Here is a 15,890-nt window from a genome sequence, read left to right as displayed (position 1 = left end):
AAGCTCAAAATGTTGAATTTATTATTGTTATTTATTTATTTTTATTTATTGTTATTATTATTTTTTTAGCTTCACGCTGTATTTTTTAGATTTTCTTTCCCTATCTTAGGTATAGAAAACCTGAAAAACTAGTGTTAAAACACTCCGTCTCCATTGAGACACTTCCATTGCCCACTTTCCTCCGAATTCTGGAGGCATTGCAGGTTGGTTGCAGGTGAATTGAACCAAGAACTGACTGTGAACGTGAACAGTTCGATCCTGATACGATTTCTCCGCTTCACTGTCTTACTGATGGACAGCTTTTTGTTGACATGTACATTCGACGATTCAAAAGTGCTTGTAATAGTTTATTTGAATAAAGAATATTTTGAATTTGAGCTTGAATTTGCATTTCTTCGATCTGGTAACAAGATAAAGCGCAGTGTTAAGGTCCACCACTCTTCACGCAATGTCTACTCAATTCTATGGCTAACATGTTATATACTTATGTAGTGTACAACGTGAAGTTATAAAAAAATATATACGTATTTAATGTCTCTATAGTCTCTAGTCTCTAATTGGAGCGGAAAGTGAAACGACGAATGTCTTAATTCCAGATTCTCCTTCGTAAGTTCTGATAATACATGTATGTATGTACATGTGCAATCACTTTCCGACAATTTCCTGTGCACATTGGCTGTTAAAGTGACAACCGCATAGTAATTAATTTCATAAGGCAGCTTCAACGTTGCCCTGACACGGTTAAGACAGCTTACACCGCATAGAGCAATGTACATTAAAATTATAAGCTTCACGCTATATTTCGTTAATAGCAGGCAAAGGGAACCTAGGGTTAAACACTGCTTAAACTCTGTGTTAATTGGAAGAAATTTTTGTTTTCTTTCCAGAGCGAGAAAATAATAATATTTCTATCCCTTGATTGGAAATCGAATCCGGCACCACCGTGCTTATAGATAGATTCTGTGCACTGCGCCACAACGGGCTCTCAGTCGATATAATTATGATGTTATTAAAATTCCAATAAATTACAAATTAAAATTCTCTACAAAATTATTAAAATAGTATTTGATATGTACACTTTACACCGTCAATAAGGTCAATAATATGTTAAATAAATGCTATAAAAAATATAAGCCGACTTTAAATACTTATCAATTTTGCAAAAAACAATTTGATTCAAAAATACGTTTAGGCTTAAAAATTATGGGTGCTATATTATGGGTGCTATATTATATAATAGCTTAGAAATTATGGGTGAAATATATAAACTCATAAACGAAAACCTAAATCATATTCAAATATTATCCAACTCTAACAATATTACATATCAAAGTAATAATCTCCATTTTTTAAGTCAGTTAAAAATACAAATAAAACTAAAACTCAATAAATAATCCTACGTCAGTCACAGAAGATCGCCCCGAATTAATATGAATTGATCTACTCAATCGACAAGACGGATATGCGAGTAGAAGCGTTGCTATAAATAAAACAAATTAATGATCTTCACTAGAACAACATGGCCTAAGTTCAAAGATTAAACGTTTTAACATTATTAGCCAAGTTACTTTTTTTGAGGCTTTCGCGGCACATTAAGACAACGTTACGTTAAGAACAGAGCCCCAATTGCTACGACCTCTGCATAATACTACTCTTTCGCCTTGTCCACTATCAGTCACTGTTACATGTCCTCACGTTTTTACCGAGGCCTCTCTCTATCTCTCTTACCACTCACTCTTGCTTTAGAACTCTTTGTTCTGACATCTTCACATAGTATCTGCCATTTTGTGTGTTTCTTCATTGTGTATTCAGATTAGATTAGCGAAACTGACTCCACATATCGCGAATCGTATCTCAACAGCGTTTATCCTTCTTTCTCCAGCTTCTTATTCCAGCTTTGCACTGTATACAGCCGAACGTTTATATGTAATACTAACATTTCGCTATCTCATCAATGCAGCATAGGCACCATTAATACTGTTACCGGCAACAACATGCCTCATTCATTTCTTTTCTTCCACTCTTACTAAGCATATTTCCCAGATATACTTTTTATTCATTTGTTCTAATATCTTTCCATTTACACTGAACTCTGAAGATCTTGAGACTTATTAGTAAAAAACTATTTCCATCGCATTAGCTGCTTTTAGAATTTACATGTTTTACAAAATTTCAATTGATTATTTGGTTATAAGCCAAACAAAAAAATAAAATACAATCATTAATTTATTACATATCCAGCGAAAGAGGCAAAGAAATATTTATCAAAGCGTTTAAAATTAATGTATTAGAAATCCTCTTTGATATCAAATTTAATCGCTTGTTAAAACAAATATGCCTCGGGTATTATAAATATTTGATAAATTATGTAGAAGCAATGTTAGGTCGGATTTATTGATTCAATTAATTAACCTAATTCAGATTAATTGATTTTAACATAACTCTACGTTATGGTACAGTATGATTGTAAATGGGATGGTCGTGGGTTCGATAACTACTATGGGAGTATGAAGGTACCATCACGGAGGCATTGCTCGATAAACTGAGAAAACGTGGAGAGTGTGTTTGATTTCTTGGCTAAATAACAAACATTGTTAAGGTCAACTTATAAAATACGTAACTAGTTATTAGGCACACTTATCCAATAAGAATATATAAGAAAACAATTGATAAAGATATAACGAAGCAAAATACGTAAGTAATAAGACCGATAGTAGGACTAATCAAAATGGCACGACGCGACGTGAGAACTTACAGTACTAATAAATGTAAAAATTTGCAAAGAGAAAAAATCCAAACTTAAGTTTATCCAGTTTTAGTTTTATAAATTGTACTTCCCGTTGACCTTACAATCCTTTTAGTTTCCAGGTTTTAGCTTATTTCGAAGTAAGTCCTTGATATTTATTACCTCCACTATTTTAATAAGTAACTAAGATTAAGTTGCATGAAGACTAACCAGTTATTTTATTTATTCTTAAGCTATGCTATAAATATGGATTATTGTTGGAAATTCAATGAAATAGTTTCCTTTATAATGTTACGTTCTGTTTTTAATTTTTTTTATTCACGGTTTATTTCACATAAAGTTTGTATCTAGTATAAGGACACTACTTTCCGCCATATTTTGAGACATGTTGAGTGGTGGAACTTAACGCCGTGATCGGGGCAATTAACACACTGAGCCATAATGACCTCAGAGTATTTTAATCTAATTTATGTAAACACGTTGTTTTAATCAACACTAGCGACCCTCTTGCGGCTTCGCCCGCTTTAACTACTGGATTATTCATGTAATGTATGTTTGCAAAGCACTTAAGATAATGTGAAAATTAATTAAACCCTAATGCAACCCGCATTTTCGTAGTTTCAATAAGGATTTTCCAATTGTTTTACACAGCAAGGATTTTTTAGTAGGTACCGTAATTTTAAATCTGTGCTACTAATCTTTTCAAGTACTTATTAAAATATATTTAAATGACTATTTTTAGATAGTTAAATGACTATTTTTAAACGGAAGAAATTATAAACAAAAACCTACCTACTAATAACTACTACAAAAAATGTGAAACCAAATATATCGCGCTTAAATAATACATTCAACTCCAATTATCCAATACGTGCAAACGCTTCTAACTAAATCTTCGTTGCTATAGAGGCAGCCGGGTTTTTTTTTTTCGAGCTTGTGGTTAATGCTGAAGGGGGTATTCTGTCCCTAATGAAAAGCAAGCACGACGTGGCTGCCTGTGAGGAAAATTAAATAGAATGCATGGGCCGGGAATCGAACCCGGGCCGCCCGCGTGGCAGGCGAGCATTCTACCACTGAACCACCGATGCGTGTAAGGCAAGCGGGCACGGCTGACGCATGGCGAGTGGCGAGCCGTTTCGCAGCAAGGATTTTTTTGATATTGTAACAACTTCTAAAGTACTTATTAAAATGAAAAACAGTAAAAGACAGTTTTGGTCTACATTAAATGGCCAACGTAATTAATGTACTTATTTATATGCTGAGAGTAAGGAATAAGTGAAACTTGAGTAACATACAGCTGATGTGTCAACGGCGGGATGTGTCAACGATGAAATGCGTTTTTCTCTAAAACTATTCCCAATTTCGAAATAGTGTAAAAAAGCAAATTTTATCTTCGTTTAACGTAGAAAATTAATAAAGTATTTTAAAGGATAAGGATTAATACCATTATGGAAAAATATCCCTCACAATAAAAAATATATTGAAATTATTATTTTTAGACAGAAAAATGATCACTACACGTTATTCTTAAAAGATACGAATATGCCGTCGCGGACTTTTTTGTAGATCTTATTAAGAGGAACAATACTCCAGTACATTTTTTTCATGTAGTACTTACCATTAGAGCAGCGCATGCGCGAAAGTGTCTCAACGGGTAGGACTTTATACACATTTATCGTATTTATGTTAATTTACATAAGAATGTACAAATAATAAACTATATATAAACCTTCTACAAAAAACACTCGATTTAATGGTGAAGACCGCATCAAAATCCGTTAGGTGGTTTAGAAGAAGAAGAGTTAGAAACAACAGACAGACACGAAAAGCGACTTTGTTTTATAAGATATAGGATAAACAAAAACCACCCTCAATGTACCGGAATTAGTGAACCCCCAACCCCTTTATTTATTGCCCAATAAAAGGTAGAAAGTGTCACGCGCAGATTTTCCCGTGTATAATGGAATGGAGATAAATTGAAATTGCTCACTCGTGCTTATAATTATAATAATATAAATTATTACCCATGTCGAGGTCATCGTGGCGTAGTGGAAAAGAAACTAGCTACACGCGACAATTGTTGGTTCGATTCCTATTTAAGAGAATAAATTATTTTTAGAATAAATGATATTATTTTTAAGGAATATTATGCTTTTTACCCTGCTCCTCTATATTAAGTATTAACTATAACTAGGCCAAATTTCATTCTCCGTTGTTCCCATAATTTTCATATAAAAAGATAAAAAACCTACAGATTACTTTTTCACGAGTTTAAAAAAAACTATATATAATTTATTGGAAATTTAATATATTTTGCGTTATCACTGGTTGAACTAATAAAGTTCCTTATCTATTTTAGGAAAAGCTCAATGATGATAAAATGCTTTGCTTATTACATGTTTGTGAGATAAAAGGAAATTAAAACAGTGACCATTTTTGTGTGGGGATTCAAATAAATTAAGTTTTTTTCCTGTTTAAGTTTTACGCTTTTTCCTGCATATATCAGAATAAGATGAATATAGTGTAGAAACACTCCATTCCCCACTTTCTGTACGAAAATGGAAGTGAAAATCATAATTGATCTTGGAGATCAAAACCTACTATGTATTGAATATTAACATTAAATTTAATTTTAAGTCACGATCGATATTATAATTTCAAAGATTTTTTATGAGATTGACGCTGTTTCCATAAAGCAGGCTAGGCAACGATAAATAATATAATGTCAAGACATTACGTTCCCCATTTTCTCCTAAATTTCGGGACATTACGAACTTAGAGATGGAACTTAACGCCACACTTTAAAAAAATACTCATGTCATCCTAACTTTCCTTACAGATAATCCTGCTAGTGAAAGCGTTGGACGCGTACAACATAACCTACTTCACGGTGACCGCGCAGATAGTCTCGCATGTCCTGGCTTATATGAACAGCTGCGTCAACCCGGTGCTTTATGCCTTCCTGTCGGAGAACTTCAGGGTCGCCTTCAGAAAGGTATTGTATGATTTAGTGTTCATTGTAAATCGTGGACGCTGTTAAGACATTGGGGTATTGGAATTAAATAACCATGGATAACCAGTAAAATTTAGTAATAATTTTTCATGGATTCTTTAAAACGTAGTGGGAATGAATATGAATGAACATAATGATAGTAGATTCGTCTCGGAGGAATGATTATACAGGTGTCCCAGAAATCAACGATAAGCCGAAAATAGGTAATAAACTAAGTTGTGATAGTTATAAGAAAAATATAAAAAAAATATTTTTCGTGTAATTTTCATATTGTATTGAATTTAAAAAATATCGAAAAAACTGACCCCTGTGACGATGTTTCAAGCCAACAAATATTACTGTTTAATTTTTTTTCTGCAGTGTAATCATGAGTAACCCTTCTGTAAATTACAGTTTAAGATTGAAACATACCTGCATCAGTTTTCAATAAAATGTTGTGTTTTTGCCAAACAATGAATTCAAATTACCCAACTTTAACTCTTTCATTTAGAGAGAAGAACAGAGAAAAGAATCACTAAACCCTTCCTTTACATTAAGATCCAAAACATTCTATTAGTCTGTTAAATATTGCTCTGTTTAATAAACTTTAATCAAATAAAGTGTAAAGTTTCCGCCCGTCATAGGATCTTCTATCTAATATTGTTTTCTAGAGTGGGCGTAAAGGACTATTCCAATTGGAATTTTCATTAAGAAACTCTAGTATAAATATTTTATAGTTATTTTTGAAGTGTTATTCTAAGAGTTAGTACTGTTAATATTTTAATCTATATACATAAATAGATCTCTTTCATTACCGAGTGATTGACAGAGAACGCACAGACGAAACTACTGGAATTAGAAACTTCAAGTTTGATATGCGGGTAGATGGGGGATTGTAGGGGAGCACTACTACCAAGGGAACATATAAAAGTGGTTGTCAGTATAGTCGGTGTTCGGACGATAATTTAATGTGATAACGTCATAAGAAAAAAAAATATATGCATACTTTTATCAATTGAATTGAATTATTATAACTGAATTAATCAATATTTTGTGTGACTTAATCTCTTATAAGTACACATAATTACTACTAGTACAAATAAAGAAAATATCAATTAATTACTAAAAAAACAAAAAGAAATCCATTTGAATCGATTAAAATCGATCATATTTTAAATGACAGATGTGACAGCTGAGTGACATTGACACCTTCTGTAATGATTTTTGCACATCTCGTTTGTCGAGTGCTTTCCCGTTTGCTTGACATTTTTAACGGTTACTGATAATCACCTATTTTATAGAGGTTGATTGTGCTGTGAACTTAACCTCACTTTTACCTAATCTCTAATGACTCAGCTCTCAGGTTGTCATAATTTTCAGGAAGAGAGTGATAAACCTGAATCTATTAAATCACATCATTTTCATCTCTTTTCATTCTGAGCCCAAGAATGTATACAATCCTGTGAGTCTTCTTTGAATATTCGTTTAGAAATAAAGTAATATAAATATAATTTCTCCCCTAGAGCAAGAATCGAATCCACAGTCTTATAGGACATACTATGCCACGGTACTACTATGCCACGACCGTCACAACTTTATAATAAACCAAGATACTGACTTGTTCACAAGTTATAATAAACTCAGAATTTGATATTACAAAAGTTTTGCCAGAAAATAAAACAAATCAAAGAGACTTATAACTTATACCTACTACACTCCGATACGCGCTTCATAAATAAGTACATAGTAGTATAGTAGTTAGTGTGGCACCAGCACGCGATTATAAACGCGACAGGTTGTAGGTGCAATTCCCATTCGAGGTAATGAAATTACTAATATTTTCATTTCTTCGCTCAAGTATCGAAACAAAAGCGCGGCGTTGAGTTCCGCCACTAAAGACTCAATACGTCCCGAAGTAGTAGTCCCGGAAAGTGGGGAGAAAAAAAAGTTGAAGCCGCAAATATTATGCTTAAATATATAACTACTAACTGAACCTCGAGTGACTCAACAGCTTTAATATATTGTCTTATAACGTCTTTCTGTAGATTCAATCAGGAATATTGTTATATTTTAATATATTTTTATATGCCTGCTCTAGAACACAAAGAACGGTGTTGTGTTCCGCAACTCAACACATAATGTCTCCAAATTTGAGCCGAAATTTACTTAACACTAGGTTCTCTGGCCACCATGTGATAAAATTAAAAGCGGAATACATGCTTTTTACATTAATTAAATTATAAAAAATAAAATTTAATCACAAATTACCTCTTTACGTACAGATTTTACTCGATACTACTCGTTAAGATAAGTAATTAATAATTTACGACCTGTATGCTAGCGCATCGCCATCATTGGAATCCACCGGGAAGGTTAGAAAAATTACTTATAAATTGGAAGGAACATTACCTACTTTCTAGATACTAATATTTTAAAAATGGAGAGTTTATTTGGTAGAACGCTTCCATCTAGCGATAGTAGCGATTCGGTCGCTAGTTTTAAATATAACGTGGCTTCGCCCGCTTGAACTTCACTTTTATTTACTTATGATCTGAATTACTTTCATGTTCTATTAACATTATCAGTTTAACTGTCGAGCGCGGCGCGGCGTTAAGTTTCGGCACTCAACATGCGACTTTTCAAATCGGGGCAGAATTCTTTCTCTCTATGCTATGCGTGAAAACGCGTGGAACAAAAAAAAACTACAGCGATCACTGTACCTCGACGACAGGCTCCAATCTATTATTAAACTTTAACAAAGGAAACATTGTTTATGTGGGAACATTGTGAACTTCAAAGAAAAATATTCTTAAAGTTAAAGAACGCTCAAACAAAACTAAGAATTATTTATAATAATTTATGATTTATCGGGTCTTGTCTTATATTTTTTTAGCCAATTTAATTTTACGCCTTATATGATATATGAAGCCAGCCGTGGCGCTGGAGCACAAGCGTGCGACGGTAAAACAACAGGTTGTGGATTCGATTCGCACTCGGGGAAAAGATATATTAATTATTTTCGACATTTAAGGGTATATTTCAAATTATTTTCATGTCTTCGCACTCTGTTTTAAAGTGCCGCGTTGAGTTAAAGCTAAACAAACAAAAATTAATGATCGGTCCTACTTCAGATTTTTAATTACGAGTACTTTAAAATGATATAATGACAGTAAATTATATAATAAAAATAAACCTTACGAAATTAAATTAAAGAAATATTTTTGTACGTTTTTTTATCATTCCTCAGACTTAATATTTTTACAGCTGAAATAATAGTCCAGTAAATGTACTTCAATTAATTTTTGTAAGACAAAAGTTTAAAAGGTCAAAATAATTCAAAAATATTCTTATTGACAACATTCATTTTGTATGGTTAATGGCTACTAACTCCTAAATAAATGTATAAAATACTGTCTTTCAGATATATAGTAAACAAAAGAACATACTTACAATAAGGAAAAACAAAAGCAGATTTTTTAGCGGCACGTTGTAACCCTCATATAGGGTACGCAGAAAGAACCTAATATTAAGACACTATGGTCTCCCTAATTTTCGAGACATTGCCCGTAGAGTGAAGGAGCTCAACGCTAAAGGTTGTTTTGTTACCAAGTTGAATAAATGAAAGTAATTCTTATTTAGGAAACGTATAAAAGTTTGAACGTAGTGGGATTCGAACCTGCGCCTCTTGGAAACCGTCTAAGCACCTTGACCACCAAGGCAGACATTTTCATCAAGGTAGATCGATTTATACGCTTGTTACAACTTACTTATGTTACAACTTATTTTTTTTTTTAATATATTTCTAGTATATATATATTTATATATATGTTATGTGTATATACATATATATATATATATCGTTTTTAATTTTCGTGTAGTGACATAATTATTTTTTCCCACGCACTATGCCCGCACCCCTCTATCTATTCCTACAATTCGGTTGCCTGGAAGAGACCACTTTTAGTGATAAGGCAACCTTCACATTTTATTATTTTTTAAGCTATTGTAAATTTTAATTTATGCTATGTATTATGGTGTGAAATAAAGAGTTTATTATTATGTATTTAACGGTTAGATATCTCAGGTAACACCTGGTAATATGAACCAGCGCGGGTATGTACCAAGTGCTGGATCAGGTCTGGCTGATTTGGTTTATAACTGCATCACTATCTGAACCCAAATGTAAAAATTTTCTAACTGTTCTACACGTATTTAAGAGAGCCGCTTTTTGAAGAGTCAAGTAAGTAAATCTAGGTAAATTAAGAACATTTAAAGACCATGTTAATTTTTTCGGAATAACACCCGTTGTTGATATTACTATGGGAACTATTGTAACACAATCCATTTTCCATACTCTTTTAATTTCTTCTTGTAATTCTGTATATTTACGTATTTTCTCACTTATCGTTGATTGTAAATTGTTGGTGTTAGGTACTGCTATGTCTATTATATATGTATGTTTATTTATTTTGTCTACAAATGTAATGTCTGGTCTGTTATTATATATAGTGTGATCAGTTAAGATAGTCCGATCGTAGTATAAAGTATAGCTTTGATTTTCTAACACTGGGCGAGGTGTGTATTTATAATATGGAGTATGTGGATCGGAAGTGAGCTTAAATTTAAGTACGAGTTTCTGATGAATAATATTTACTAATTGATTATGTCTGTGTGTATAATCATTTTGTGTTAATGAGATGCACCCGCCGGTGATATGTTGTATGGTTTCTGGCTTATTATTGCATTTACGACATAGATCGCTATCTAATGTTCTGTCTTTTATGATATATTTTCTATAGTTTTTAGTTGTAATAACTTGATCCTGGATTGCTAACATAAAACCTTCCGTCTCCGGAAATAATCCACCTAAACATAACCATTTATTTGAAGCATCTTTATCTACATGTGATAATTCTAAGTCATTTGGATGTCTGCCATGGAGCTACTTCTTTTTCCAATTATGTATTTTTTCCTTGATAGTATCTAGTTTATTTATCTGTACAATAGTTTCGTTTTTAAGATTTAGTGGTGTAAAGTTATTATCTATTGCAATTATACTTTCATGGAGTTTACTTTCAGATTTTTTAATATAGAAAAACTGCTTAAGATTTATTAGTTGTTTATTATGTAAAAATGTTATATCAATTAACCCTCTTCCTCCATCTTTTCTGGCTAAAGTTATACGCTCTATGGCAGACTTTGGATGATGGTATCGATGTTGTGTAAGAGTCGTTCTTGTTTTACTTTCTAACTGTTTGATATCTGTGTTTGACCATTTGATGATGCCGAATAGGTTAGGTTAGGTTAGGTTATAGGTTAGTACAGGTATTGCGTAAGTATTAATAGCCTTAAATAAATTTTGACTATATAGTTGCCGTTTACTTAATAAATAAATTCTATTAATAAATATTCCTTTCTTAATTTGTCTTTTATATTTTTGTGTTCTATTAGCCGTCCCTGATTGTACCCTAAGTATTTATATAATTCGTTATCCTTCATAGCTGCTATACTATCTTGTTCATTTAATATATAGTTACCTTCTGTTATTTTACCTTTTACTATATTTAATTTTCTGCATTTATCTAAACCAAAATTCATCTTGATATCTTTTGAAAAATTTGATGTTATATCTAATAGCTGTGTCATATGAGTTTCTTTGTTAGAGTACAACTTCAGGTCATCCATATATAATAAGTGACTGAGTTGATAAAGTGTTTTCCTATTTTTTTTTAAATCAAAACCTAATCTACATAAATTTAATTGTTTAGAAAGCGGATTAAGAGCTAAGCAAAACCAAATTGGACTTAATGAGTCACCTTGAAATATTCCTCTTTTTATATTAATGGTATGAGTACTAATATTATCAAAATTGGTTTTTAGGTGTAATGTCGTCTGCCAATTTCGCATAGTATTTTTAAGAAAGTTCACTATTGTAGGATTAATTTTATATATTTGCAAAATTTCTATCAGCCAAGTATGAGGAACACTATCAAAAGCCTTTTTGTAATCAATATATGACACAAAAAGGCTCTTTCGATTCTTTTGGACATACTTCAATAAAACAGAATCAATGATTAATTGCTCTTTACAGCCTCTATGTGATTTTCTGCATCCTTTTTGTTCTTCCGTCATGATTTTATTGGCTTCTAAGTGTTTGTTGATTCTATGTGATATGCAGGAAGTTATGATCTTATAAAGTGTAGGTAGACAAGTTATTGGTCTATATTGAGATGGATCGTCTGTTCTATCGCTTTTTGCCAACATATACGTAATTCCTCGAGTTAAGAAATTCGGAAGAATGCTATTTCCCTTTATGATATCTGTAATTTGTTGAGTTAATTTATTATGCAATATATGAAGTTTTTTAATCCAGAAGTTTTGTATGTGATCTACACCGGGTGCTTTCCAATTATGTGTCTTATTTACAATTTGCCTAAATTCATCAATTTCAATATTTTTAAATTCCATTTCAGTTACAGTTTCTGAGTTATTTTTTTCTTCTTTAATCCATTCAGCGTCTTTGTTGTGCTCTACACTTTGAGCCCATATGTTTTCCCAATATTTTTTTAAAGATTCTTCGGATGGTGGATTTTGTATCTCAGTATTACTTTTTAATTTACGATAAAATTGCTTTTCATTTTGAGTAAAAATTTTATTATTGTTTTTTCTATCTTGTGCTTTTTTATACCGCGCTAATCTGTGACTTTTTACTGCAAGTTTTTGTTTCAAAGTGTCCATGTATTCACTTAAATGTTTATTATTATCTTCACGGGAGCTATGTTTTTTCGTAGTTGCTAATATTTTATTTACACTTTTAATTAAATGTTTACTTCTGTTACCAATTTTATATTGTGTTAATCTCCCAATATTCCTACGTAACTCATCAATATCTGATTTTAATCTAATTTGCCACGCTGGTTCAGGTCTGTGGATTTTATTGTTAGTTCTATTATCTACTTTCAAATTTAAATATGTTGTAATAGTTATAGCCGTACAATAAATAAGAGTATGTGTGTCAATTATATTATTCAAAGAGTTTGTTTTTTCCGGTAGTATAGATTCATTAAAGATTTTGATAATATGTGATAACTTTGAGCTGTTGGTTAATTTTGGAAGCCTTGGACGCAATGTTGGATCGCTATTGGTATATTTACTTAAGTTTTCTTCCAAAAGAGATTTAAGAGTTTCTGTACAGTGTGAGTGTAAATGAGTGTCGAGTTGTATACTAGGTATTTGTGTAATTGTGTTTTGTGAGCAATTGTTTTGTTTATCTATTTCTCTAGAAGTTTGCTGTGTATTAAAAGATTCAGTATTACTTGTATGCCGAATATCAATATGTAAAGAGGTATTTGTAAATGAATTTGATGAACCTTTTGAATTATGACTAGTTGACACACTAGTCGTATTATCATTAGAATTTGTTTCTAAAATGCTTTTGACTTCTTCGCGTAGAACTTTAACCTCGTCATCGGATAGATATTTGTTCCTAATTATGGCTCTAAGCTGATCTGACAATCGTTGTTCAGAAACGTGAGTATTTGAGTATTTGGTGGTGAAATGGTGATGCAGTTTTTGACGGTACTGGGTTAAATCTGTTTCTAAATTTGTTATTTTGAGGTATGTACGCATTATGAATATGTTGATTTCCTTGTCCCATTTCATGCGCACACGTGGTTTACCAGCTTTGGTGGTCTCTGGTCTCATTGCCGAAGCTACCATCGAAACATCCAAAGCTAGAGGAGTCGAAGACTCGTGGATCGGATTTATAGAAATGTGGCTAGACGTGACTTCTTCGGGTACATTCCCGGTAAGGTTCCGTCTGCTAATCCCCTTACCACCGACGGTTCGCATACTGTGGCACCCAGCGTCGGCTCCAGGTGCGCCCCGGCGATCACCCCCGGGAAGCGGCATTAAACGTTTAACTTTACTTCGTAATTCCATTTTCACAATTGGGACCGTTCGTTGGGAAGTTTAACCAAGATGTTAATGGTTCTTAAAAGCTCATAGCTTTATGTTATTGTCTAGGTGTTCAGACTTGATTACAGCACCAGTTCCCTTAAGCCCGCCCACCACGTCAAGGTGGTCCCCTGGGGGGGTTATATTATTATTATTATTACTTATGGTATTAGCAGTTGTGGCTTAGTGGTCAGAGCTTGGATGGTTTCGAAAATTTTTATACGTTTTCTTAATATTATTTTCTTTTCCTAAGTGTGGAATAACATATTGAAAAAAATTAAAAATATAAAAGTAACTCATTTCCCAAGTGCCAGTAGAACCTACAACCGTCGAGTGTACAGTCAGCTGCTGCGCCACTACGGCCTCAACTTAGCATAATAAAATTTATAGCAAAGTTTCTTGCGAAACCTACGCTTGGTTTATTCTCAATTAGAACGCACCCACGTCTGACATAACAATGTTAGACACAAAGCTCAAAGAACTATAATCGGCTTGAAAAGTAAGTCGGACGTAACGCAGTGGTATGGCGTCTGCTTGTAAGCGCCACGCTTGTGAAAAAAAAAACATCTTATCATAAAAAAACTCTCAACATATCAAATACCGTCTTAGAGTAAGAAATAAACCCATAATCTTTATGTCCAATTAGACATTTGTCTATTGTCCATACAACTGCATTGACTTCTTTTAATTTTAGTGTTTTGTATCTCAAAAGAAAAAAAATAACTTTTATAGGATCACTTTATTGTCTGACCGTCACACGTCTTGTTGTACTTGGTACGACGCCTACAAAATTGGTACTGAACCATCAGTGGACGATTCCGGCTCACACTTGACCGATTTTTTTCACAAATACGTATAAAGAATAGGCGATGCATAAAACTCAGTCTTTTTAATCCAGTCGAGTCTGAGATTCTCTGAACTTTTGTTCGAAACATCAATGGAAGGCCAAAGAAAGCAATTCCTTTGAAATTGATAAAAAGTTGTCAAATAATAGAGATTTTTTTCTTTTGAGGAGCTCTTTTTTTAATTTTAAGAACTTTCTGTGATCTAAACAATACTCTGGCTACTATTACTGGTGAATAGATTTTACTTTAATTTTGTCAATTATCGATTTATTTTTAACTATCAATTTACAAAAATATGACGCCATCGTGGCGCAGCAGAACAGCATCTTACTATAAGCTCAATAGTTCAATTCCCACTTGGCGGATCGACGCAGGCAGTGGAAACTTAGGGACCTAATGTTAAGACACTCTATTCGCAACGAAACGTATACATTCCCCGCTTTCTGACGATTTCTGAAGGCGTTTACCTCGTTACCAGAGCGGAAATCAAACCCACACCCCATCTCGTTTACAGGAGCACGCTTGTGCCACTGTGCCACGATTGACCCTAATATACTTACATATATTATTACAAAGTAAAAAAAATATTCAAATAAGAAGTGACATGGGTATTTCTTTGCCGTCATACATTCGATGGGTCTATTCAATGTCAATCTGAGCGTGTAATCTTTTGACAGGCCGGTATTGGCTGATCAGGGATTCCTTGGGACTTGTATGTAGGTTGTAACGAAAGGGTTTGTGAAAATTTGCTAAAGCTAAAGTTGGTTTCGTAGTGATTTTAAGATTTCTTAAGGGTTCCATATCTTATAAGAAAAAAAAGAACCCTTGGCGCAGCGGTGCAGCTCCTGATTGTAAACCCTACGGTTGTGAATTCCATTCTCACTCGAAGAAATTACTTATATTCATTTCTTTGCTCTGATAATAGCATATGAAGCGGTGTTAAATTCCGCTACGCCGCTCACAATGTCTCCGAAATTGGACAGTGCCTAAGGGAGACCGGAGTATCTCAATAATAGTTTTTCTCTGCCTATCCTCCTATATATGGGATACCAAGTGAAGATACAGATACAAAAATAAAACGAAAAGAAAATAGAAAACAAAATCAAATATAAATAATCGCTAAATATCAGTCCTGTGGAGTGGAAAGAATAATACCTTTTCGAGACCCACCAGTTTGCTTAAGGCATTAAATGTCACGAGCCTTTCATCTCGTCGTTACGTCGGTTTTCAATCAAACTCCTCGTGTTTATACTTTGCGTTATCTTAATAAATATTACTTTTTTGTTTTGGGCAATAAATGTATACCCACGCTGCTTCGTCCGCTTGAACATCAATTGTTTTTTTTTTCTTT

The 15,890-nt window shown here is 33.1% G+C and overlaps 1 protein-coding gene across 1 annotated transcript in view; it reads left to right on the top strand.

Moving 5' to 3' along the window:
• The window catches only part of AstA-R1 (allatostatin A receptor 1), an 80,817-nt gene that overhangs the window by 62,351 nt on the left and 2,576 nt on the right, over window positions 1-15,890 (top strand). Inside the window, exon 4 of the mRNA XM_085198681.1 lies at window positions 5,586-5,741. Within this exon, the coding sequence (XP_085054807.1) occupies window positions 5,586-5,741 (156 nt within the window). The remainder of the gene's footprint in view (window positions 1-5,585; window positions 5,742-15,890) is intronic.

The sequence above is a fragment of the Heliconius melpomene genome, chromosome 15, assembly GCF_056956725.1.
Source record: "Heliconius melpomene rosina isolate 202511_hmr_F chromosome 15, ASM5695672v1, whole genome shotgun sequence".
NCBI lineage: Eukaryota > Metazoa > Arthropoda > Insecta > Lepidoptera > Nymphalidae > Heliconius > Heliconius melpomene.
This window is presented reverse-complemented; position numbering and strand designations above follow the sequence as displayed.